We start from the raw sequence: 27,149 nt of genomic DNA on the forward strand, positions 1-27,149 counted from the left end.
CTGATAAAATTATACATCCTGAAATGCCTCTTTTAAAATTCTATTTTAACAAACAATGATCTTAAAATGTCCACAGCTAAAATCCACATCTTCAATTGGTTAAGATGGTTAATTTTTTTTACTCTTTCTAATGAAACAGATATGTCTATGATACATAACTATAAAATATCAAGCCAGTATTAATGAACTAAGTTACAAAGAGACAGCTTTTATTCTTCGAGAAAAATGACTGCTTTCTCCCCTCCACCCCAAACAACAAGAACATATTACAAATAAGAAAAATGTTTATTAAGGAAACAATGACTGCTCTCCTTTAACATATTTTTACAAACTAAAGCACAATATGAAGACAATTACAGTTTCAACCACTGACCTATTACACGTGGTACTTATACTATTATTAACATATAACACATGGTGCTTATTCTATAACTGGAAAGTTGCAGAAGTTTGTGACATGCCACTATAAATGTAAGTATTATTAAAAATTACAAATTGTTTGGTGATTATTTTGATAACTTCTTGAGCAGCAGCTCCTGTAGGAAAAAGAAGAAAAGTAAATCTTTGAAAATAATAACATTTAAGAGTTATATAATATAAGTCAGAATGGGCCTGGTGGTGCATGCTTTTAATCCTAGCACTCAGGAGGCAGAGAGAGGTGGATCTCTGAGTTCAAAGCCAGCCTGCTAAATATGTGTTCTAAGCCAGCCAAGGCTATACAGTGAGACTCTGTCTCAAAAACACAAACAAAAGAACTGTGTGTGGTAGTACGTGACTATATTCATCACACTTGGGAAGTAGAGGCAGTATGATCATGAATTCATGGCTAGTTTCAGTTACAAAACAAGCTGTAGGCCAGCCTGGGCATGAGACCTAGGGTATTCAGAATACACCATAGATACAGCAGAGTACAAAAGAGAAAAAACAAAAGTAAGTCCATAAAGAAAGCAAAGCTGTTTAAAAGTAATCCAAAACAAACATAACTTACTGATTCATAACAAAATAAAAGACTATAATTATTATAATTTTTTTTTGAAACAGGGTCTCTGATGGTCCTAGAACTCACTATATAGATCAGGTTGGCCTCAAACTCAAGAGATCTCCCTGCCTCTTCCTCCTAAGTGCCAGGATTAAAGGTCTATACCATTATGCCCTGCAAAATACTATAATTCTTCATAACTATGTTATTAAAGGAAATAGGAGGCTCATTTTAGGAATTACCCAATGAAATATTGAGCAACAAATTTTAAAAATAAGGTGTTTTTAATTATGATGATTTAGAAAGCTGGCAAGATATAGTGAATGGACAAAGCAAAGTTTAGATTGCACTTGGAGGCAGAGGCAGGCAGATCTCTGAGTTCAAGGCCAACTCAGAGTGAGTTCCAAGACAGCCAGAGCTACAGAGAGAAACCTTGTTTCAAAAAAAAAACCAAAAACACACAAAAAAAGATCCTCTTCAAAGAAAAACCTTATGTTGCATCCAAGGGTTGTATGTGTGTGCTTTATTAATATGTTTTATTAACATACAAAGAAATGGGTTTCACTGACCATACTTCGGAATTATTTGTCCCCACCTTGCCCTTCCCATCTCCCCATCTCCTCTGGCTGGTCTTCCTCTCACCACGGCATTGGATTTCTACCTTTATCTAGTCTACCTTTATAGTAAACAATGGATAAAAGCATATTTGCTCTAAATCAATCAATCAGTCTCTCTGTCTCTCATTCTGTCTCTATCTCTGTCTGTCTCTTATGGTGGTATTGTGCACCCTAGTAAATTTACCTGGGGTCAGAGAACAGACAGCCACTAGATACAGAGCCAAAAATGGTGGCTAGAAAATGGGTCAGAGCAAGGCATAGCAGAAGCTGGGCGGTGGTGGTGCACATTTTTAATCCCAGCACTTGGGAGGCAGAGCTAGGCAGATCTCTGTGTGGTCAAGGATACAGCCAGCAAAGAGACACGCCTTTAATCCCAGGGAGTGATGGCAGTAAGGGAAAGATATATAAGGCATGAAGACCAGAAACTAGAAGTATTTGGCTAGTTAAACAATCGGCTGGTTAAGCATTTAGGCTTTGTAGCAGCACAGTTCAGCTGAGAGCCATTAGGATGAGGACACAGAAGCGTGCAGTCTGAGGAAACAAGACCAGCTGAGGAACTGGTGAGGTGAGGTTGCTATGGCTTGTTCTGCTTCTCTGATCTTCCAGCGGTCACCCCGATAACTGGCCTCAGGTTTGATCTTATTAATAAGAACTTTTAAGATTCCTGCTACAGTCTCAGTGTGTCTCTCTGTGTTTCTGTGTGTGTGTGTGTGTGTGTGTGTGTGTGTGTGTGTGTGTGTGTGCATGCTGAAGATCAAACCCAGCTAGGTAAGCACTCTGCCACTGAGCTACATCCACAGCTTTGAAATTCATTTGTAATTTAAAAAGTCTCTACACTAAATACCACAGAGCTCCTATAAAGTACTCAAAACACAAAATAAACAGCAAAATTCCACCAAGGGGGGAAAAACCCTCTTGTTAACTAAAGCAGCTTCTTTTTAAAATGCTGAGACTGTGAGACTTAAGACTGCCACACATCAAATCCTCTTTAGGCACCACAGACAAAGCAGAGCACAAGAGACAAAAGTATCTGCTGTTTACTCACTTGGGTCTTTCTCTTTAACAGAAGGGAAAAGATAGCTTGAAATAACAGAATGTACAGCATGTGAAAGGACTAAGTGCTGAGGAAGAGAAGAAAAGAGGGGAGCACGGAGAAGTGGCTCAAGCTATGGGGGGCCTAGAGGAGGAGGCTCAAAATCATTACAAAACATAAAATAAAGCCCTTCCTCTAGCTACACTTGTTAGACCTCTCGGATTGTGTCTCTCAGAATCTGGCCTAGATCTGAATAATAAATGATAATGTGTACTTCTCTGTGAATTTTCAGATTACTTTACTGTTTAGACATAAAAGAATGATTTTATTTAAATAAATTATCAGGAATCACGCTTTAATTTATGCTTGCTTAAAATATGGTTTTCTTAGGTCTGCATTATTAGCATTCTGAACATGATTAATCAAACTGGATCTGCCTTCAAAATAATCATCTAGAAAGGAAAATGCCATAAGCAAACAGCTCAAGCTATTGGAGGTGATAGGCAGGAGGAGAATTTTTTAAGGTATTACTCACTTACTGTTGTGCTTCCCCACCATTAATATGTTGAAAATTCTCAATGCAATGGTATTAGAAGCTAGGGCTTCTGGAAAGTGAATAGCCGTGAGGGGAGCCCTCATACATGGGTTTATGCCCTTATAAAAGAGATCCTGCAGGTTTCCTTTGACGTTTTTAAAAAAAATAATGTGTGAGGACACAGTAAGAAAAAAACACCACATATGATTCTGGCAGTGAGACCTCAACAGACCCTAATATGTTGGCATCCTCATTTGAATCTTTGAAAACTGTAAGAAATAAATTTCGGATGTTTATAAGGTATCCATACAGTAACTAATTTAACCAACTCAAAGAAGAAATGGTGGGAACAAATGAATAAAGGAGCTTTTATGACAGAAATGGCAGTTTTGTCCCTAAGGTACTGGGCTCTAAGGTACAAAGGTCTAGGGCACGTCTCAGGGAAGGTACACAGGATCTTTAAGTCAAGTTAGTCTTTGTTTCTGAGAACTGTTGGGGCAGGAAGACAAGACAAGGAGAAGAGGAAGGAAGGTTTGTATGTGTACTTGTGCTCAGAAGGTTAAGTAAGGTTCATGATCAAAAGTATCCTTCCATTAAATTCTTCAGGAGTTTAATATGGATGGCCATGGGAAAGCCAGAGGGTAAGGAGAACAGGGTGGAGAGCTAATGATTAACCTAAATTTAACAACCTGCTTCACTGACCTCCCTAATTAAAAAAGCTAAGAAAACAAAAAGCTAATACAAATAGTAACTGTATTCTATAACAACAAATAAGTCATTTCATCTATAAAACTCACCTCCCAGGAATGCAGCAATGGTGTGTGGCTCAGCAGCTCCATACCGGCAACTACAGGAAAAGAGGTAGGTATGAACAGTCTAACCACAAACAGGGAGAGTATTATTCCTACATGATCTAAAGAATACTCACAATTCATGGACGTAATCATCTTTCACCAAAACAGATAACCCGTACTCCTGAAGAAAGCCAGTAAGACAGCACCTCAACTTCCCTATATCTTCTTCAACTTGATAGTTAGACACTCCTAAAAAATTACATGTCATATATACATATTACATTTTCATTAAAATAAATATGTGGGCTGGGTAGAACAGCACACGCCTTGAATCCCAGAACTCAAGGCAGAGGCAGAGAGATCTCTATGAGTTTGTGAATGTCCTGGTTTACACAGTGAGTGACAGGACAGCCAAGGCTGCATAGAAACTGTCTCAGGAAAAAAAAAAAAAGGGATTCAAATCAACGGTTATCTCCTTTACTTAATCCAATTTCAGGTGGTCTAATAAAAACAGAAAGGTATGAAACTAAAGAACAAAGTAATAAAACACTAAACCAACATCTGAAAATATCAGAAATCTATAGGTAAATTGATGACAAATAAAGCTCAGTCAGTCTGTCAGGTAGGTCCTGGGGTGTGGCTGAGTTGGTAGAGTGTGAACTCCGAACACACAAAGCTTTGGATTTGATCCTGACACCACCTAAACCAGGCATGATGACACAGTGCTCTGGTGTGGTTTTTGTTTGTTTTTAAGTCTTTGTTAATTATTCTTCTATAATTATTTGTTAATTTTATACTATCAGAGTAACACATAATACTCAATAATTATTTGATCAAAGAACTAAAGAGAAAATACCTTACTTATATCCTTCAATTAAAATTTTTTATTTTCTTTCTTTTAGAAACAAAGAGTCTTGGGTATCCCTGCTAGTCTTAAACTTGCTATGTAGCCAGGGGTGACTCTGAACTTCTGAATCTTCTGCCTCTAGCTCCTGGGTGGGAGGGGTAACAGGCATGTGCTTTTTTTTCAGTGAGCACTGTGGATCTTTAAGTTTTCCAATTACTGCCTTTCAAGGTAACAACAAAAGATACTGACCAAGGAAATCCTTATATCTTTACAGAGTTCAAAGTTCAGAAGTCACTGATACACTGCTTGTGGGTTTCCTATTCCTTCAGGTCAAACTCAGTGTGAGTTACAGGAGTAAACTATGAGCTGGGGATGGTGGTACATATTTATATAAAGTCCTCTGAAGGATAAAGCAAGATCAAGAGTTCAAGCCCAGCCTGGGATATACAGCACCTTCCAGGCCAGGCTTTAAAAACTAAAAGATTTAATAACTAGGGGCTGGAGAGATGGCTCAGTGGTTAAGAGCACTGACTACTCTTCCAGAGGACCAGGGTTCAATTTCCAGCACCCTCATGGCAGCTCACAGCTGTCTGTAACTCCAGTTCTACGGTACCTGACACCCTCACACAGACAAACATACACTAATGCACATAAAATAAAAATAAATTATTTTTTAAAAAAATTTAAAAACTAAAAGAGCTGATTGTGATTGCTCATGTCTGTAATCCTAGCACCAGGAGGATTGCTACAAGACTGAAGCTAGTGTAGGTGATACAACCTTAGGTATAGAACAAAACCCTTCTCAAACACACACACATTTTAAAAAGACAAAAAAAAAAAAAAATAGAGAGAGAAAGAGACACGAGACATTTTATTAACTTAAAAGACGATTACAGAAAACAGAAGCCAACTATGACAACTAGCAGAAAAAAAATTTCCTTCTATACGTATTCAACCAATATTCCTCTAATAGTTTTGAGTCAAATGGCCTTAAAAATCAAATAGTAGTTCCTCTAAATACCCACAGAATACTAAAATTCAGGTCAAGTGTGAGATTTTTGTTTTGTTTGTTTTGAGACAGGGTTTCTCTGCATAGTCCTAGCTGTCCTGGAACTTACTCTATACAACAGGTTGGCCTCAAATTTAAAGATCCTCCAGCCTCAGCCTCCCAAGTGTTGGAATTAAAGGTGAGTACTACCACCACCAATTTGTTTTTTTGTTTTTGTTTTTGTTTTGTTTTGAGATAGGTTCTCTCTACATGACCCTGGCAATCCTGAAACTCATATGTAGACCAGGCTGGCCTCAAACACACAAGATTCATCTGCCTCTGACTCCCTCCCATGTCCTGGGATTAAAGGCGAGGACACCATTCCTGGCATCAGGTCAAGTATTTATTCAAGATTTTATTGAGCCAGATATGATGGTTCATGCCTATAAATCCAGTACATAAGAATCTGATAAAGGAAGATCACAAGTTTAAGACCCACCTGAGCTAAGTAAGATCCTATCTCAAACAAAAAACAACAACAAAAACAAACAAAACAACAACAAAAATCCAAAAGATTTTCTTTTCTTTTTTTTTTTTTTTTTGAGATAGGGTTTCTCTGTGTAGACCAGGCTATACTGGGACTTGCTCTGTAGACCAGGCTGGCCTCAAACTCAAAAGATCTGCCTGTTTCTGCCTCCCATGTGCTGGGATTAAAGATGTGTGGCACTACCACCATGTTGGAGAATTCCCCCCCCCCCCCCCCCCCCCCCCCCCCCCCCCCCCCGGAGCTGAGGACCGAACCCAGGGGCCTTGAGCTTGTTAGGCAAGCGCTCTACCACTGAGCTAAATCCCCAACCCGAGAATATTATTTTAAGGTGTGTTACTTTTGCTTATGTTGCATTTGTTTAACTCTGTGAAGCTGTATCACTGTGCCTGTTTAAAATACCAATGGTCTAATAATGAACTGGCCAATAATAAGGCAGGAGAAGGGATAGGCGGGGCTAGCCGGCAGAGAGAACATATAGAGGGAGAAATCTGGAAAAAGAGATTGAAGAACTAGCCAGAGAAGGAGGAGGACATCAGGGGCCAGCCACCCAGCTACACAGCAAGCCACGGAGTAAGAGTAAGATTTACAGAAGTAAGAGAACAGGGTAAGCCCAGAGGCAAAAGATAGCTGGGATAAGTTAATTTAAGGAAAGCTGGCAAGAAACAAGCCAAGCTAAGGTTAAGCATTCATAAGTAAGAATAAGCCTCTGTGTGTGTGTGTGTGTGTGTGTGTGTGTGTGTGTGTGTGTGTGTGTGTTGTGTATGATTTATTTGGGAGCTGGGTGGCAGGCCCCCCCAAAAAGAGCCAAAGAACAAACACCTGGCTATTTTCTTTGTATCTGATAAGTCAACTGCTGTTCTTACCCGGGTATCTGCCATGCTGTTTATGAAATCGATCAACAGCCCGCAACATTAGGTACAGGACTATCTCATTATCTGGATTGTCCATGCTAGAAACTGAAAGAAAAAAAGAAAAAAATCAGTAGAACTGGACAACTTTGAGCATACAAACAACAAAAGGCTAAATTCATACTTAAGTTTCAGGATGCAAGACAATATTAGCAAAAAATTTAAATATCTTATGAAAATAAAGTATAAAATTATAAATAAGAAGAAATACATTTAAGATTTAACCCAGGGGTCTAATGGACTACTAGCTAGAGTCTCTACCAAAGTAGAAACACAGCAGAGCAGTAGTGGTGCACGCCTTTAATCCCAGTACTCAGGAGGCAGAGACAGGAGGATCTCTGTGAGTTAGAGGCCAACCTGGTCTACAAAGGGAGTTCCAAGACAACCAGAATGCTACTCAGAGAACCCTATCTGGAAAAACAAAACAAAACAAAACAAAAAACAAAACAACAAAACAAGTAGAAACATGATGGTGTTAGTTCTTATATAGCACACAATGCACTCAGTAATCTAAACAGTATTATGTATTTATTTTTGTATAGCATATGTAAATTAAAATCATTCAGGTAAATCTATAAAATAGAATAGAAAATATATACTTTATAACACCATTTATTCAACACTATTATACACATTTATTAATAACTTTCAACGTAGCATCTAGCTGTTATACTCACTAATTTCATCTTTATTGACTGTATCCAAACCATACTCTTCAGCTAACGAGCGACATCTTACCACTCGAAGGAACGCAGAATTGCTGCCTGCAAACAGTAAAGACTTCAGCATGGCTGTGACAGGTGAGTGTACTGAATTACGGGTCACTTCAAGAACAAGAAATTGGGGCTACAAGATAGCTCAGCAGTTAAGAGTGCCTGCTGCTGATGGAGAGGAACTGAGTCAGTACCCACCATCATCAGGTACCTCATGACTACCTGTAACTCCAGTGCCAAGGGGATTGGACACCTCTGACCTTTGCAGGTGCACATATCCATATGCAGACATACACATGACTTAAAAATAATAAAAAATTAAATATTCATTAAAAATTTTATTGCATGGCCACAGTACAGCAGATTATGTTAAATACTGAATTTCAATGGTATGAACTAGTTCCTACTTTGGTTATATTCTCAGTTTTGTGTGTAAGAAATGCTTAAAACATAACTGTACATGTCCCTGTGTATGTTCTTTGGGGCTTTCTTTGTTTAACCAATAAGTCATCTTTCTAGCTCTGCAACTAACTTTTTGAAGATTTTACTTGTGTGTGTGTTATATGCATGGATGTGCTTACCCACATGTGTACATGTGGTGGGTAGAGATTGATTCTGAGGATCTTTTCTTTTTTAAAGGTTTTTTAAAGATTTATTTATTTATTATGTATGCAGCATTCTGTCTGCATGTTTGCCTGCAAACCAGAAGAGGGCGCCAGATGAGATGTGGTTGTTGGGAATTAAACTCAGGACTTCTGGAAGAGCAGCCAGTGTTCTTAACTACTGAGCCATCTCTAAGGCCAATTCTGAGTAATTTCTATCAATCTCCACCCTATCATTTTTTCTTTTTGTTTTCCACCTATTTTTTTGAGACAGGGTCTTGTACAAATGCAGAACTCACCATTTCAGATAAAGTGAGCTCAGTTCCTCATGTGTGCATGGCCAGCACTTAACCTACTGAGCTCTCCCCAACCTGCAACTGACTCAAAGAAAATGCCTTTATCCACTGAGGAGTTAGGAGAAAACCCCAGAAGCCCAGCCATGAACTATAAGGCAAATCCTTAATTCCATTACAGTAATTTAACAGATAAAATGAGTACCTATGGCTCGGTCTTACAATTTCCTTTTTATTACAAGTTAATAAAATAAAATTTACCTAAAGACACACACACCTCACTTGGAGAATTTTGACCATTTAAAATTCCCAAGAACATTCTCTGCAGCATATTTTTATCAAGCAAAATAAGAAAATTAAAAGGACTTACAAAGCAATTTTAATTCTTTCTCCGAAATGGACTCTGGTGCCTATAAAGAGATAAATGAAGATTTTTCTCCAGACACACAGAGACAGACAGACAGACAGACAGAGACAGAGAGATAACAGTGGGCACAGCACAAAGCCAATGTCTGTGAAATGAGAAGCTCTCTCCGTATTTCACACACACCTGTTTTCTTGTAACAGGGATTCTTATTAGATAGGCAAGAAGCCAGGGTCTCCGGCCCCTCCCTGGCTGAGTTCTGCACTTCTCCATGGGGAGAAGCACTTACTGTCACGGTGTAATGTACCCAGCATCTTACCTGACCAACAGACTGAAGCAATTTGGCAACATGATTACCCACAGCAGCAGCATCTTTCTTTGCTTTCTCACGGTAACTAAAAAGGAACAACAAAACCCCACAATTAACAACTTCTAAACTTAGCAATACTTAAATCATCTTTAAGTGAACAGAAATACTGATTTAGGAACATATGAAATGTGAAAAATGCTACAGAAATGCAACCAGCAGCAGCTTTCTAGTTAGGGTCTTTAAGAGCTGGCAGTAAGACTTTTGGAGTCCTCTAAAACCAAGGCTCCCATTATATTCTACAGCATCCAACTTAAATCCACGCAGGCAACATCCATGGAGTCTTTATTTTTTATTTATTTATTTAATGTATGAGTGCTCTATACATATAAGTGCTCTATCTGCATGTACAACTTTATGCCAGAAGAGAGGATCAGATCCCACTAGAGATGACTGTGAGCCACCATGTGGGTGCTGGGAATTGAACTCAGGACCTCTGGAAGAGCTGCCACCGCTCTTAACTGCTAAGCCGTCTCTCCAGCCCTGAGTCTTTATTTATTTATTTATTGAGCTGAGGACTGAACCCAGGGCCTTGTGCTTGCTAGGCAAGCACTCTACCACTGAGCTAAATCCCCAACCCGAGTCTTTATTTTTAATCATTTTCTTTTAGTCATTAATCTTTCATAATTTAAGGAGTCAGTGACTGCAAATAAATACCTATGATCCTGGTATCCCTACCCTGACACACACAAACTTGTAAGGTTGGGTGTCCATGGAAGTTACCTTTTTCTAACTGGGGTATGGTTCTGACGAATCCAAGGGTACTGGTTTGGCTTCCTCCAGGGCCAAATATTATCATACAGAGAAGATCTTGGTCAGTGTCTAGCAAATCTTAGTTTGTTGTCTTACTCTAAGAGTTGAAATACTGAAAATTTGGGAAAGGATAATTGAAGATAAAAACTAGTATGACTTTAGGGACATTGCTCAGTAGTAGAATTCTTGCTTAGCATGTATATGAGGACCCAGGTTCAATAACCAATAGTACTACCTTCACCCAAAAAAGAAGTACTACCTTACCTGGGAGACATTCAGTTTTAATACTGATTATTTTTACAGAGTAAAATGTAACATTTAAAATGTGTGTGTGTGTAGCTTTAAAAATATAACTTTAAAAATTTTTGCATGATTTATATTATTGGACAGGTTTGAAGTATGTGATTTTCCTTGGACTTGACTTCCAGGAGGTAAGTTGTTAGTAAAGCATTCTCTTGGGTCCTCTGTCAGAAACCAGGGTCCTAAGTTCCTCTGGCAGGGCAGATTTAAGTAGTCTGTTATATAGTTTAAAATGTAAACAGAGTATGGTGGCACACACTCTTACTCAGGAGGCAGAGGCAGGTGGATCTCTGAGTTCAAGGCCAGCCTGGTCTACAAATCTAATTCCAGGACATTCAGGGCTACAGAGAAACCCTGTCTTGAAAAATAAACCAAACAACAACAAAAACAGTCACTTACACATTCTGCAGTTTTATGTACTTGCTTGAATCTGCAATCATATCAGGAATTGTGCCTCGAACAGGTAAATTTCCTTGGCCCTCTTTGGCCACAAATTCCTTTAAGGCACGGGCTAGTATCCAAAAAGGTGGGGTCTAAAAGAACAAGAAAAAAATACAAGTGAAAGGTGTTTATTTTGAGCTGGTGTAAGGCAGCAGCATCTTGACTTCTTGTTGTTACCTGTTTGGTGATATTTATGCAGCGATCATCATTAAATATATCCTCAATACTTCTTGGGACCTAACAAAGGAACATGAAATATTTCTTACATTATGAATTCTGTCCACCTTTACTTTCAATATTATTTCTTCAAATAAGTTCTTTGTATTGTTAAAGTGCAGTAAAATATCAACTTCTGATGCATTTAGTTTTATTTAGAATCAGAATCTGATGGAGATCTGATGGGGAAAGAGAATGGAAGAACATCCTCTCCTGCCCACTGTTAGCATTCTAGACACATGGAGTAAAGAACAGTCCAAATAAGTCATTTATAGAGTTATATCTCAAGACAACAAAGATTTGGATATTACTACAACGTTAGATTTAAAGTTGTTCATGAAAATCTAGCTTATGAAAATCCTGAAATCCGTGCACCCTAATTCAAGGAGGCTGTTGAAAGAGACAACCGCTCTGACAAAAACAAGTAATCACGCAATTTTATTGCTAGCAAGATCACCATACTAGTAAAAGTTTTACAAACTGTAGGCTTTGACTCTACTATTGTGGAGATAAAAGAGAGTTCTTAGTGGTTCCAGTTCTTCACTGGTCTCTTGGCTTCCAACCCCACACCCTCTATTCTACTCACAAGACTCCAAATCGTCTCTTGGATAGCCCAGTGTAGTGGCACACACCTTTAATCCCTGAACAAGCAGGCAGAAGTAAGTCAATCTCTGAGCTCAGGGCCAACTGGTCTACAGAGTTCCAGGCAGCCAGGGCTACATATGAGATCCTGTCTCAACAGCAAGCAGATCTTTCTACTTCCCTACTCAAAACGCTTCAATGGTCTGCAAGATTCTGTTAGGATATGGCCCTTTCTATCTCTCCAAACTCAGATCCTTCCAACCGCTCTCTTTCTTCTTCAGTCACACTTACTTTCCTACTGATCCTTTAACAAATGTGAAACTTCATCTCATTTCATGACCTTTGTATGTGTCCTCTTCTTGAAAAGCTCTCCCACCAGACCGCTGGATGTCACTTCACAAGGCCTTTTCCTGGCCCTCTATCTAGTACTGCCTCCCAAACCCAGACCTCCTTCTGCCTTCTCATACTCTAATTTTGTTTATACATTAATATCTGCTTTACTATTCCCCAACTTCCTAGAACCATTTTTATGTTTTATTCTTGAGACAAGGTCTCTTGTGGCCCAGGCTGAAATTGAACTCACTATGCAGCCAATGTGGTCTTGATCTGCTTCCCCCACCTCCCAGTGCTGGGATTACAGGCATTTGCTACCATGCCTGGCTTTAGAATAATTCGTTTGTCAGTTTTTAAAACTGATTTTTTTTTTCAGTAAAAATGCACAGTTCTAACATGTACAATCTCATAGTTACACATAAACATTTTCAACATTCTCTCCCATTAAGATAAAAGGTGTTCCTCAGCTAGACTGACTTATAGGGCATACACTCAGCAATACTGTTTCACTGTCTTCAAAATGTCTACAGTGACTTAAGTGCTTTCCTAATATGAAAGGCAGTACTCTGGCTATAAATTATAAAAAAAAAAAAAAATCTGAAAATCTTCCAGGTGTCTTATTATTCCATAGCTCCCTGAATTAAAAACAAAACTGACCAAGCAGCAAAACAGTAATAATGATAAGTCATTTTTTTTACTATGTAACCCAAGCTAGGCTTAAACTCACTATATAGCCCAGGCTGGCTTCCGGCCCCAGATTCATAATTCACCTGCCTCTACCTCCAAAGAGCCAAGATTACATATAGGGATAAGCCACCATACCCAGCTGTAACTTCTAAAGTGTACAAGTCATGCAGAATATCTCCAATCTAAATAACTGCTGTCAGACAAAAATGCAGGGTAACAAATTTCAAGTTTTTGAGTAACACTTTTTTTTTGGTTTTTTGGGACAGGATTTCTCTGTGAAGACCCAGCTGTCCTGGAACTCACTCTTTAAACCAAGCAGGCCTCGAACTCACAGAGCTCTGCCTGCCTCTGCCTCCCGAGTGCTGGGATCAAAAGCCTGAGCCACTACTGCCTGGCTGAGTTAACACTTCTTTTGACTACCAAATATTATTTATAATTCTCATCTCCAAATTCTCAACTATTCATAAACCATATACTTAAAATAATTTATATATTTCTCTAAATGAAAAAGAACAAAAATAATTTACTTTATTGCTATTATATGCTGAAGCGCTAACATTTTAATGAGAATAATAGAAAACTTTTTAAAAATTTTTTTTGAGACACTCACTTGCTACGTGGCCAAGGATAACTACTGATCTCCTGGCCCCCCTATCCAATGGAGTTATAGGCATTCACCACCATGCACGGCTCAAGACCATATTAAAAGAAAACTCAAGCTTTGGGCTGGGCATGGCACATACCTATAATCTCAACACTTGAGAGGCAGAAAGGCAGAAGAAGTATCACAACAAGGTCAAGACTAGCCAGCCTGGTCTATACAACAAATTTGAATGTAGCCTGGGCTACATAGAAAGACTTTGTCTTTAAAAAAAAAAAAAAGAATTAAAAAAAAAAAAAATCAAGCTAAGTTAGAGGTACTTATTTTTAACTTACTATACATTTAGGCAATATTAGGATAAATTATTATATTAACTTTCATATCAGAAAACATATTGGTTATGGCTTCAGCAATTCCTTTAATACCTGAGTTATATTTAGTGCTGTGTTCACATTTTTAATAGCTTCTTCAAAATTCTCTTCATCTTCTGGAGCTCCATTTTCATTCCTTAAGATCCCTATTAAAGTAAAAAATAGTAAACAAACAATGGCTCTTCCCACTTTGTCTTCCCAACATAGAAAAGCCCTGTGAGGCTCAGAACAGAGGTCAGAATGCTGAGACTTAACAGGAAATACAGTTATGATTTGTTCTTCTTAAACTATTTAAAAAATGGCTCCTTTATTCCCAAGGGAAGAGTAAATTTAAAAACTCATGATGGCATCATCTGACAAGAGAAATCCAATATATATTGGCTTCAAGTAATTATTTTTCAAAATTTATATAATACTTAGTTAAAAATGCAGAAAATTACCTTGTCTAATCAAATCTCTGAAGTCCTCTTTTTCTTTATAGCTTTTAGGAATTCGTCCATTTGTCTAAATTGATTAAAAATTTTAAAGATCTAGTTATCGAAACTCAAAATATGAAAATTGAGTGTCTAAAGTTTTCCTCATTCTCCACAATAAGATTTTATCAAAAAATTTTATTTCATATATATTACATATAATATATATGACATATATATATACATGTCAGTGACATCTGAGGCTCTCTTAATTTGGAAAGAGTAACCGTAGGCCATTTCTTTCCATTCATTCCTCACAGTAGTTTTCAAGATGAAATTTACTAAAATTCCAATTTATTAATTAAAGATCAGTATTTTGAAAGAGTGGTAGTTAGATTAACCTTAAAAGCTCCCACTTGCAATACACCCTCACACAGGAAAAGGTTAATTTCCCACAACCCTCAAAAAAGCTTGAAATTATATACAGTCACATATAATTTAATTTTTGAAAAAGGACGTACTTCGCTATACCACTGTGCTAAATATTTAGCTATGATCACAATCCATGGAGTATGGCTATGGTCCTAAAAATAAAGACACAAATTGAAGAAAATGTCAGTATTAGTTAATATTAATTCTACACTTACATCATCTTGTTTTCAATATTTACAATTATCTTCTACAAATAAAGTAATAAACAGAGACAAATGAACCGGTTTAATAAAAATGGTTTTAGAAATGATTTCTGATGGCTATGGAATAGCTCAGTGAGTAAAATGCTTGCCAGGCATGGCTATAAGCTGAAATGTCAGTCATGGCAGGCAGATCCTGGAGCTCTCACTGGCCCTCAACCTAAATGAACAGCTAGCTCCAGGCTCAGTGGCAAGACACTGTCTCAAAAAACAAAGTAGAAAGCAACTGAGAGAACCCAAGGTTGACCTCTAGCCTCTACAGATGCATGCATAGCCTTCTGTAAACACACACACACACACACACACACACACACACGAGAGAGAGAGAGAGAGAGAGAGAGAGAGAGAACACGACAGAGAAAGACTGAGGTTGAGTTTAGAGGCAGTGTCTACTTTAATCCTGATAGGTCAGGTATACAATAGTCCCTTTTGTTTTTTGAGCAGGAAAATAGTCTCAGACACAACACCCAAAGGTAGCTCAAATCTCTTCATTTCAGGTATCAATACTAGGCTAAAAAATGAGAACTTGCTGTTTTCTGAAAACCAAATGAATACTTGCATTTAATTAGCTGTAGGTTGAAAAGGAATATATTCTCGTTATAGAATCTGCTGCAAATATGATTATTTCTGTAATGAAATATAGTTGGCATGGTAATTTTCAAACTTTAGAAATTAAGTTTTAAGATATTTTCAATAAACATACACTTCAAATTTAAACTATTCGTATATGTGTGCTTTGTTTTGAAAGAAAGATTGGCGTCCAACTTTCAATTCTCTTGTCTCATTCTCTTGAGTGCTAGGATCACAGATGTGCACCACCATACCTGGCATATCAAAACCATCTTTGAACGTATGTGTACCTGTGTAGAAACAGGGTCATGGAGAGAACTTCTAGGATAAGTTAATGCCTAGTTTCTTGACTAGGGTAGTGATTATACAACAAACTTCAAATTTAAACTAACAAAATTAAAAAGTAATTTATCCAGATGTGGTGGAGCATGCTGTTCTTCTCAGTACCTGGAATCTCTGTGAGTTCAATCCTACTGGTCTACTGGTAAATTCTAATCCAGCCAGGGCTACACATGAGACCCTGTCTCAAGTTTTTTTGTTTTGTTTTGTTTTGTTTTTTGTTTAAGTTTAGGGGAAATAAATTTATTGAAACAAAATAAAATACTATTGTGTGATCTGGTGATGGGAATATGGAAGTTTACAGTACTTTTTCACATTGATTATATATACCCACAAAAAACTTTAGGTTAAAAAAAAAAAATTAAAGCCAGGCACAGTGACACATACTCTTAATTCAGCACTCTGGAGGAGGCAGAGACAGGAGGACTGTCACAAACTGAGGGTCAGACTGGTCTACACAGCATGTTCTGGGACAACCAGGGTTATTCCTTGAGACTCTTTCAAAAAAGCCAAAATAAAGAAATAAGTTTAACTCTAAACTTAAGGTCTCACACATACACACACACATGCACATGCACGTACATTCTACCAACCTTTTTTTCCATATGCTCCAAATCATAAGACTGAAAGTGTTCTCTCAGTTCAGGAAACGGCTTATCTAGTCGTAGATCCTCCAATGCACTATCTGGATGAGATTCTATTACTGTCAAATAATCCCAAAAGATGTATTTAATTTGTTAGTAACATACTACACACACACACACACACACACACACACACACACACACACACTATTCTATAGCCCAGGCTAGCCTTGAACTGATGGCAATCCTCCTATTTCATCATCCTGGTTGTTATTATAGGCATAAGCCACTAAGACCTGACTAGAAATCTATAATTTTTTTTTTTTTTTTTTGAGACAGAGTCTCACTTTAGCCTTGATTAGCCTGCAACTCAGTATGTAGACCAGGCTGGTCTCAAATTCAGAGATCTGCCTCCTAAGTACTAATTCCTAAGTACTGGAATTAAAGACGTGTGCTACCACGGCTGGTTGGAAATCTATAATCTTGATGATCATAGTACCTACAGAATTTTTCACTTTGTTACTGAAGTACAACTTTTGTATAGTAAATACACAAATCTTAAGTGGGTTATATGGGTCTGTTTTCTTTTTTTAAAAAAAAAAAATATTAGTAGTGGTTATATTTGTTTTTTGTTTGTTTGTTTCAATACAGGGTTTCTCTTTTTCAAGACAGAGAGGTTCTTGGAACTCACTCTGTAGACCAGGCTGGCCTTGAACCAACAGAGATCTGCCTGCCTCTGCCTTCCCAGTGCTGGGATTAAAGGTGTGAGCCAGGCACCAACCACCACCACTCCCACACACACACTTTTAACTCTTAAATAGCCTAACATCACTTATTAAAAGCTTACTCCAACTGCCCAAATGACACTACTCCTTGTGATGTTGTCAGTGTTAAAAACTATTGTTACACCGAGTGCATGGCTCACATCATAGCTGGCATAGAATGAAAACACTTAATTCAATAGAAGCATTTTTTTAGAGTACTGAAGGAAATTTTTATTAAATTCTAAGGTTAAGAATCTATAGGTAGAGCTGATGTCAGCCCTGGGCTGATGTAGGCTGCCTACAAATGTCCCTGGTCTCCTTTAACACTGTTTCTGTAGGAACAGAGTTAGGAAAAAAGCTTATCATGTGTAACTGAACATGAAATGGGGAAATCTAAGGCCAGTATGAGACTGGAACAAAGGATTGATGTGAAATGTTGATATAATGCAGTGGTTCTCAACCTGTGGGTTGTGACACCTTTGGAGTTGCACATCAGCTAGCCTACATATCAGATAATTTACATTACAACTCATAACATTAGCAAAATTATAGTTATAAAGTAGCAACAAAATAATTTTATGGTTGGGGATCACAACAACATGAAGAACTATGTTTTTGGGTTTCTTTTGTTGTTTTGTTTGTTTGTTTTTTGTTATTTGAGACAGGGTTTCTCTGTGTAGTTTTGGAGCCTGTCCTGGATCTCGCTCTGTAGACCAGGCTGGCCTTGAACTCACAGAGATCCACCTGCCTCTGCCTCCTGAGTGCTGGGATTAAAGGTGTGCACTCCCACTGCCTGGTGTGAAGAACTATTATTAAAGGGTGATAGCATTAGGAAGGTTAGGAACCACTAGTGTATGGTCTGTGTCAAAGTGATCTATGCACTCTTGTGGCAGCCATAAATACCCTACTTTGAGTTGGGGCAAAAGAACCAGGCATTTGCACAGCTGTCAAGCCTCTAACAAGATGAAGTTGTACGTTATGTCTCTGATCTTCATCCATCTATAATGCTATATACAGAAATAGCAGACAAAAACCTACTGCATCAGTCTGGAGAGATGGCTCAGTGATTAAGAGCAGTGGCTACTCTTCCAGAGGACCCAGGTTCAATTTCAAGGACCAACAGAGTGGCTCACAACTATCTGTAATTCTGGTTTTAGATGATATGACACCCTCTTCTGGACTCTGCAGGCACCACACATACACTTGGTAATAGCCATACATATAGGCAAGACATCCATACACATCTAAATAAGTTTAAAAAAAAAAAAAAAAAAAAAAACATTGAATCTGATTGCCTCTTTGAACCTGTATCCAAAGATGTACTGCTATGCATTTATTTAGTAATTTAAAACTGACTTTCTAAATTACCAAGTTTCTAAAATTACAGCTCAAGCAACCAATAGCAAGTCCCATATGCTTAACAATTTTACCTGGGTGTTCTTTTATAATAATCCTCATATAACCAACTAGTCCATATGTCCTACAGATCAACAGAGGGATCTGGGAATTCCAGAGGACATCTGCTAAGCGCAGTAATGTACTGTAAAGGAAGACAAAGAACATAAGCAAGTGAATATATGTCTAACATAATCAGGCAAGAGTATAGTAGAAAGCAAGCAATTTCACTTGGCTGCAATCTCAAAAGTGTTGGACTAGGGGGATGTAAGACCTTAGTCTGGTTTATTAGGAAGAATGCTGGTTAAAACACTAAACTTTTTTTTTTTTTTTTGGAGACGGGGTTTCTCTGTGTAACAATCCTAGCGGTCCTGGAACTCACTCTATAGATCAGGCTGGTCTTGAACTCACAGAGATCCGCCTGCCTCTATCTCCTGAGTGCTGGGATTAAAGGTGTGCACTACCATGCCTAGTTCTATCTAAACATTTCTATGATAGTGAAAAACATTTATAAAACCCACATATACACCTATAAATCTTCCTGTAATCAGTAACAATTTAACTAATTTGTTTTTAGTTTTCTGGGCTTTGGTATTTCTGAAACACCGGATCCAATTTTTTTTTTTTTTTTTTTTTTTTTTTTTTTTTTTTTTGAGGTGAGGATTGAACCCAGGGCCTTGCAAGCACTCTACCAAATATTTCATTTTTAATTCCCTATCCTTTCAAAGCTAGGATACATACAAGAGCATCAAATTAAACATTTAAGAATTTTAGAAACCAGGCAAAATGTGTACACAGAAGACTGTACTAAGGGAAAACTATACAAATCAACTAAAACTAAGAAAGATATTAATATCTAAAATTTACCTTTCAAGAAGCTGAGTTGCAACCACAACAGTAAACCTACAGAAAAATGAAGGATCATTGTCTAGAAGGTTTTCTGGACTCTAAATAAGACAAGGGGAGGAAAAATTCAATAATTTCACATATTAAACATGGCAGAAACAGTTAAGCTATTTTAAAATAAATGAGTTGACAAATTAAATTCCAACTAAATATAAATGACACAATAATCCAAAATTCTAAGTTCTGGGGCTTTGAATTATTTTAAAAACATACTGTAGCACAGGAATAACAATGTGTATATATATATATATACACATATACACATATATATGTGTGTGTGTGTGCGTAGTATACCTCTTCCACAAAACTTCCAGAGACATCACTGTTTAGTTCTTGTAAGAATTCCATGGCAGCTTGAGCTCGGTTCTTTTAAAAAACAAAGCATTTGACTTGAATTAGAAAGTACTTAGCTACAATGTGATCCCCAAGCTTACAGATCAAGAAAAACACACTGAAAATTTCTAAATTCCATGTATAGATGGGACAATTCTACTCCACAGTACTTAGCTGACACTCAAGTAGAATATGAACTAGATTGTCACTATCCGAGTTCTTAAATGATCACATCATTCGCTCTCACTTTTCTGACCAGGTAAATGGCAAAGATAGGTGGCAGGCAGCACTATACTGAATCAAGTTCATACCCACTTTAACCACCCACATCTATAATGCCATCGAAGAGTGGCCAATCACTAAATAAGTGCAACTTCTATTCAGAATATGAACATGAATTCCTAAGATTTTCACTTTCTGGCTAACTCTACTTACTAATTTCTTAACCGTAATACTCCATCCACTGAATATCAATGTTACTCAAGGCTTTAATAAAGGGCAGTGTAAAATCACAGGTAGTACTCTAAATTCTTCAACTGCCAAAAGAGATTTGCCAGATTAAAAATGAGCTAATCCAACTTTTCACTCACAAAATAAGGTCTTTTAAAGTCATAACTTTTCTAGCAGCCAAGATATAGTGGCATTATTAGATGCTCACACACAACCATACTTTGTAACAGTGACTACTTACCTTGCCAATACTGCTTTTCTGAAGGAAAAAACTAAAAAAAGGATACAAAAAAAGTAAAAATTTTTATAGCTGTACAGCAAAAGTTGTTTACCATTTATAATAGTGTGTGCATCCCATTCAAAAGATAAATCAAGTGTGTGTGTGTGAGTGTGTGTATTAATGTCCTTTACCGCTGAGCTATGTCCCCAGCCCACAAACATTATTTTCATAATGGACTGACTATACCAGTCTTCTTGGAGGAAGGAAAGCAGTGGGCTAATGGGCTAATGAATCAGTGTTCCCCAAGGCACATACTTCACAAGATGCTCTGAGAGAAAAGAGTTCCAAGAGTGAAAAAAAGGAAACACCATATCGTATACCTCCTTCTTGGAAAGTCATAATGTACCTAATAACAAAGTTTTATAGTAAAGAAATTTTAACCTTTGAACCATTCCCCAAACTCATTTGCCCATGAAGTCCACTGTCCCATTTAAGAGCCATTAACATTTCCTATAATCAATGTTCTGCAGACACCTGGGGACTACTGTAGTGAACTATTTGCTTTTGCAGGAAATTACAAGAGATTCATTCAGGCTTCCTCCTACACATATGCTGATCATATCACAATGGCCCAAACTGTAGCTGCTGATGAGAGTCAGGGCACAATTTTGTGGCAAAGGCACATGGTTCCTTAAGGAAAAAAACCTTATACTTAACACATGCTACATAATCAGCCATATAAGCAACAATAATATAACTTTTATTATTTTACAGATACCAATAAAAGAGTTGTGTGTGGATAGCAGAAACATACTATGACCCAAAGGAAGAAAGCATCAAAGTAAATATGAACTAAATTCTGCTTTTCTTGAATTAATGTTTACTTGTTTAGGGACAAATATAATGAGAAATTCCTAGACTCTAAACCCCTGAAAAGAATAAATATGAAATCAAATTGGGAAATGTTCTGAAAATCTAAATGACTATCTGTAAAGAACAAAACATAGATCACCTATAAAGAAGCTTTTATAGCATATATATCTTGCACATATATAGCACAGTACAAGGAGATATACACCAGACTAAGTTTAAAAGATACAAATGAGAGATATTGTTCTTATTCCTTTTTTTTCCTCCTTTTTAAAAAAAGACAAAGTCTTTCTGTCAGGGTCTGATTGTTTAGCTCTGGCTGTTCTGGAACTCACTATGTAGGCCAGGTTGAACTCAGAGAGATCTATCTGCCTCTGCCTCTGCCTCTGCCTCTGCCCTCCTGAGTGCTGGGATTAAATGCATGTGCCACCATATTCAGCCTATATTTGATGTCCCAAATAAAATCATGACTTTGCAAGAACACTAAGGAATCAATGTAAGGACTTAGAAAGTACTCAGACTCCACAGGTGAGAGAAGAATGACTGCTGCTTTGTAACATAAGCAGTAAAGACAGGACAGTGAGGCCGTTGGTTAATGGCCTACTTGCCAGACACTGCCCCCGCACTTCACCTTCACCCACTCACTACTTCTTCACCATAACCGAACATACGGTCATGAGGCTAAATTAGTACTCAGTTCTCACCCTGAGTGTACTACCTTCTCTAACAGGTTCATATTTTAAAAGGACAGGACATACTTGTTCCCAGCATCTTCTCCGCTGACCTGGTTTCCATCAATAATTGTAAATGATCCAATACCTGGGGAGACAAAAGACAGTCAAAAATATGTTTTGGTTTGTTTTTTGTTTTGTTTTCTTTTGTTTTGTTTTACACTTATTGATTCAAATGTCAGTGCACATGTGCCATTGCATACATGTGGAGTTCAGAGGCCAACCCATGCAGCTAGTTCTCTCCTTCCACCATATAGGCTCCAGGGATCAAACTCAAGTTGTCAGACGGGACAGCAAGTAACTTCCCACTAAGCCATCCTGTCGGCCCAAGAATATGTAACTTTTTATCAGAACCTTAAAGAAGTTACCTAGAATGTAATCACCAATATTACATTACCTGGTAGTACCAAGTTTTTAAGAATTTCAGTTCCTGTAGCTGTTGCATTTATTAGGCAAACGTGAGCAGATTCCAAAGCTTCTTGCCCATGATCACCCCACAACCTATAAAACAAAACACAAACTGAACATTAAAAAGTTCTCAAAAATATGACTTCCTTATTTGAATGGTGATATTTAAAGTAGTCTCCCATAAAATAACATATCACATACCATAGCAAACATGTGAGATATGAACTGATATTATTGCATGGGTCATCTGACAATGTATTTGAAAACTTTGATAAATCATCTTTTGCATGATATAATCAGGACTATTAAGCTTTGTCTTTCTAGTTTTTGTTTTACTCCTTTGAAACCAGGTAATTTATCAAACAGCAAACCTAGAGATACAACATTAAAGAAAGGTCATGGCCAAGTGAGGCTGCATGCACCTGCTGTCTCAGCTACTCAGGAAGCTGAAGCAGAAGACTCCCTTGCAACAAGTTCAGGGTCAGCCTGAACAACACAGTGAAGCTCTACCTCCTTAAAATAAATAAGTAAGAAAGAAAGCATCTTGCACCTAAAAGCTAGTCTATTTTCAGTTTCATTTCTTCAAGTGATGTAGATCTAGTTCATTTAAGATCTTGACTTAAGATGTTTCCTCATGACATCTACAAGAAAAAGCAAAAACTATCAAGGAACTTTATCATCTGAAAAACCTTGCATTGGATTCTGCAGAAGTGCTTTAAAATGTAATAGCCAATATTACTGTGGCCCTTGGTTGTCTTCCAAACGTTAAAGCTAAGTCCCTATTGCTGAAGACACCACACACTTCAGACACAAGACCTGGAGGAACTGAGCAGGATTTGACTTGGAAGCCTTCTGCCTGAGGACTAGCTTTCATGGTATAAAGTTGCAAGAGAGGGAAGCCACTGCTGATTCTACCAGCTGTAATGCCTGTGAATCACACAGGTGATGGCCAGCATGGCACAATAACCATGAGGGTGCAATAGCAGCACTCCTTATTGGTGGTGACCAACAGCTCTCCAATTAGACTTAAGGCCCACTCAGCAGGACAGAAATCATACCTGTTACTGGAAACTTGCAACTCCCCAAGGCTAGAGAGGTCATGGAGGTTACAGAAGAACCTGTTGCCACCACTTTGCTAAGCTGGCACAATTCCCAACTGCATTCTAAATATTTACTCTTATACCGACAGACAAGTGTAGTTCTCACCACTCAACAAAGGAACTTCTCCTTGCAGTAGATGGAAATCATTACAGAAAACCACGACCAGTCAGAAAGCAGAGAACAAGTGATCATGGGTGCTCATATCCAAGGATGTATCTACAACACAACTTCTGTACCTGCTCAGAGGTAGAAACTGTAAAAGTCAGAGGGCCAAGAAATCTGCTGTGAGACTGTGTTTCCTGGAAATGACAGGAAAGGTACATCTGTGATACCACAACAACGTGGCTGCCCAAGTAAGACCTGAAGATCTACTACCCCAGCATACATGCCAACATGGAAGAGGAAATCCCAGGAGGCCCCACCCATAGACAAAGAACTACAGGCAACTAGGGAAAGCTGATTAAATGGTCTTTCTCACAGATGAGCCCCCAGTTGGTCATGGAATATCAAGTGATCAGCTTTGAGATCATATACATATAGGTAACACTACATGGACTGAGCCGGTTGTATTTATATATTAGGGGTGTGTGTGTGTGTGTGTGTGTGTGTGTGTGTGTGCGCGCGCGCGCGTGTACTCCCTAACAGAGAAAAAGAGGCCATGATTCCGAGAAGGAGCAAGGCAGTACATGGGAGAGATTGAAGGAAAGAAAGGAAGAAAATTACATGTTTAATTGAATATATATATATGAAATCTATAAAAATATAATAGCCAATGAATACTCTAATAGAATGATTAAAAGATGCATATATTAACAAACACCGAGATATAATAAGAATTAGAAATATATGTTATGACCTGATTGATACTGGTATATCATTAACAAGTTCATGATCACAGATGTACCATGGTTTTGGGCCAATCTGGTCACCTCTGCTCTCCCACTCCTCGACATAAATACACACCCCCAAAAATCCCAACCAACCAACAATCTACTATTTTCTTTTTCTTTTTTTTTTTTAAGATTTATTTATTTTTATTTTGAGTGCATTGGTGTTTTGACTGCACGTATGTCTGTGTGAGGTTGCTGGATCCTGGAGTTACAGACAGTTGTGAGCTGCCATGTGGTCGCTGGAAATTGAACCCGGTTCCTCTTGGAAGAGCAGCCAGTGCTCTTAACCACTGAGCCATCTCTCCAGCCCCCAATCTACTATTTTCTCTTCAGAACTGGAAGTATGGGGAAGCCCAAATTATTTGAAAATGCCATTGCCAGACGAGTACTGCTAGATGCCCAGAGGACTAAGGAAGACTCTGACATTTCCTCCCTGTCACCATCCCAACAAACTGCACCATGGGAGCTTTCATTTACTGAACATCTATCTATCTCTTCACTTTAGAGGGTCCCAGACCACGCTGCTGGCACAGGACTTGGCCTAGAACAAAGAGCTGATCACGAAATAGCTGTCAAATGGAGGAATAGCCTGCAAAAACCACACAGGCCAGAAACAGACTTTTTCTTTTCTACGGAAATGGGGCACACGGTCTTATCTGGCTAATAAGCGGTTGCATAGTTGGAGAATGAGTCTTGGAGTACTGGTGCAACCATTTTCTTGCTGGCCTGAGAATCAGTCCTTGATCTTGGCTGCTGCTTGCCCATCCAACTTTGTTTCTGTTTCCTTCTGACCCTTCTAAAGCCAGAAGCAGTTCTTATTATGACCGATAAAAGTTAGTGCTTCAATGAATGGACTCAATAAAAATCCTCTTCTGGTATCTAGTAACCTTAAATTTTCTCAGTTTTGTTGCCTAGGGTTCTGCCTACACCCAAAACACAAGAACTACAAGAGTATATGAGACCTCATAACAGTTACCGTCTCTCTCTCTAGAAGCTTGGGAGGAAGGACGAGTATGAAAAAGCTAGATGGTCCCGAGCTGAAAACATGCATAAATCTGGCCAGTTACCTTTTACAAGCCTTAGTTTCCCCGTCTGTACCGAAGAACCTCTGCCTTCAAGGATAGTCTCAGAACGAAGTGCCTAAATCCCTGATACAGTAACTAGGCTGTCAGTACAAAGGGAAATTCCCATCCTTAGGGATGTCATACCACATCGCAGCTCCCGAGAGGAGAGGTGGTGGCTAGCACTTTTGTAACTTTCAATGACTCAACACATAGAAGATAATAAATAAAGAAGGGGGGGGGCAAGGGTGGTGAAGTAGTTAAAGGATCCACCTGATGGCTTAGACGTGCCTTGTCTGTTAAGGTATTTACAAACGGCTACTGAGTCCTAGAAACGCAGCTGGCATGAATTAAGACATTCTTGATGTGTGAAATACCTGATTTCTAAGACAGTGTGAACAAAAAAACTTGCTGAGTAACTTTTTACGATGACAACGTTGAAATGGTAATATTTTAGACATACTACATTAAAAACAAAAATTGTTTCGGGGGCGGGGAGGGGGAAGGCATGTAGCTCAGTTTGGTAGCTTACCAACCTTGCATGATGCCCACCCAGCAGTGCACATAAATAAAATGGATGTGGCAGTCCACAGTGGCAATCTCAGCTGTTGGGACAAAGAGGCAGGAGGATTGTTGCAAGTTTGAGCCCAGTCAGGTCTACACAGCAAGTTCCAGGATACTCAAAAAGACAGAAAAAAAAGGTAGAAGGGCAAAAACTTACTTTTGAGCCTGGCCTGGCAGAGAACATCTGCAATCTCAGCACTTGGGAGATAGATGCTTGAGTTCAAGGCCAGCCTGGGCTACTTAAGACCGGTTCTCAAAATAAAGCGGGGAGGGGGAGCTACTAGTACTAGCAAAAATTACTTCCCCGTCTCTTTTTACTCTCCCCATCCCCAGGTTCTTCCTATGTAGCCCAGGCTGGCTCCCAATGTCCAATCCACCTGCCTCTGCCTCTCAAGTGCTGGGATTACCAACGAGCTACTGCCACCACGTCTGGCTTCTTTTAACTTACTTTAAAGGTGCCTACTGTAAAGATTATAATTACGAACCCAGATGTCTCACATGAAACTAGCATGGTGCATTTCTATTGGACAGCGCTGGCGTAGAACAATACCAGACACTCGGCGCAGCACACTGCAGTCGGGATGGGGTACTCCCGATCCCCTTGTTCCGTGAACGAAGTGGGCCGGCGGCGACCCTGCAGCCCAGGTTCGCGGAGACACCGAGCACAGCCTGGCGCGGCCCTGCGCGAAGGGGCGTCCGGGCCTCCGCCGAGCACTCTGGCCAGTGGCCGGAGCCCAAGGCGCCGGCTCCCCACGTCCCGCACCGCCGCCGGGCGCAGCGTCAGGCCTGAGGGAGGCCCGCCCACGCCGCCTAGGCACTTAGGCCCCGCAGGCCTCGGGACAGCTCGCAGACCCGCCGGCTCGCTCACTCGGAAACCCTGGCTCACCTCAGCTGCCGGTCGTACTTCTGCTCCTTGAGTAGTTTCCCCTGCTGCGCCATTGCCCGCCCGCCCAGCGACCAGCAAAGCCCAGCTAGTAGGCCGCCACC

At 38.9% G+C, this 27,149-nt stretch overlaps 1 protein-coding gene across 1 annotated transcript; it reads right to left on the minus strand.

The window, feature by feature from the left end:
• Positions 1-188: 188 nt before the first annotated feature.
• Nae1 (NEDD8 activating enzyme E1 subunit 1) lies at positions 189-27,143 on the minus strand. Its single transcript, XM_036187391.1, has 20 exons — positions 27,049-27,143; positions 22,536-22,639; positions 22,166-22,226; positions 20,559-20,589; positions 19,829-19,900; positions 19,496-19,575; positions 18,664-18,773; positions 16,479-16,588; positions 14,806-14,868; positions 14,312-14,375; positions 13,926-14,017; positions 11,259-11,318; positions 11,040-11,173; positions 9,540-9,615; positions 9,227-9,266; positions 7,926-8,012; positions 7,204-7,296; positions 4,093-4,207; positions 3,962-4,011; positions 189-536 (listed from the first exon to the last, which is right to left on the minus strand). Exons 1-20 carry the CDS (start codon positions 27,099-27,101, stop codon positions 427-429), a joined length of 1,605 nt encoding a protein of 534 aa, XP_036043284.1. The 5' UTR covers positions 27,102-27,143; the 3' UTR covers positions 189-426.
• Positions 27,144-27,149: the final 6 nt, after the last annotated feature.

The sequence above is a fragment of the Onychomys torridus genome, chromosome 5 (genome assembly GCF_903995425.1).
Source record: "Onychomys torridus chromosome 5, mOncTor1.1, whole genome shotgun sequence".
In the NCBI taxonomy this organism is placed as follows: domain Eukaryota; kingdom Metazoa; phylum Chordata; class Mammalia; order Rodentia; family Cricetidae; genus Onychomys; species Onychomys torridus.

Coding starts and splice junctions, on each gene's coding strand:
- Nae1 (XM_036187391.1), bottom strand. CDS start 27,101: ATGGCGCAGCAGGGGAAACTACTCAAGGAGCAGAAGTACGACCGGCAG. Junction 16,589..18,663: donor TATTATAAAAGAACACCCAG/GTAAAATTGTTA, acceptor ATTATTTGACAG/TAATAGAATCTCATCCAGAT. Junction 4,012..4,092: donor GATGATTACGTCCATGAATT/GTGAGTATTCTT, acceptor CTTTTCCTGTAG/TTGCCGGTATGGAGCTGCTG.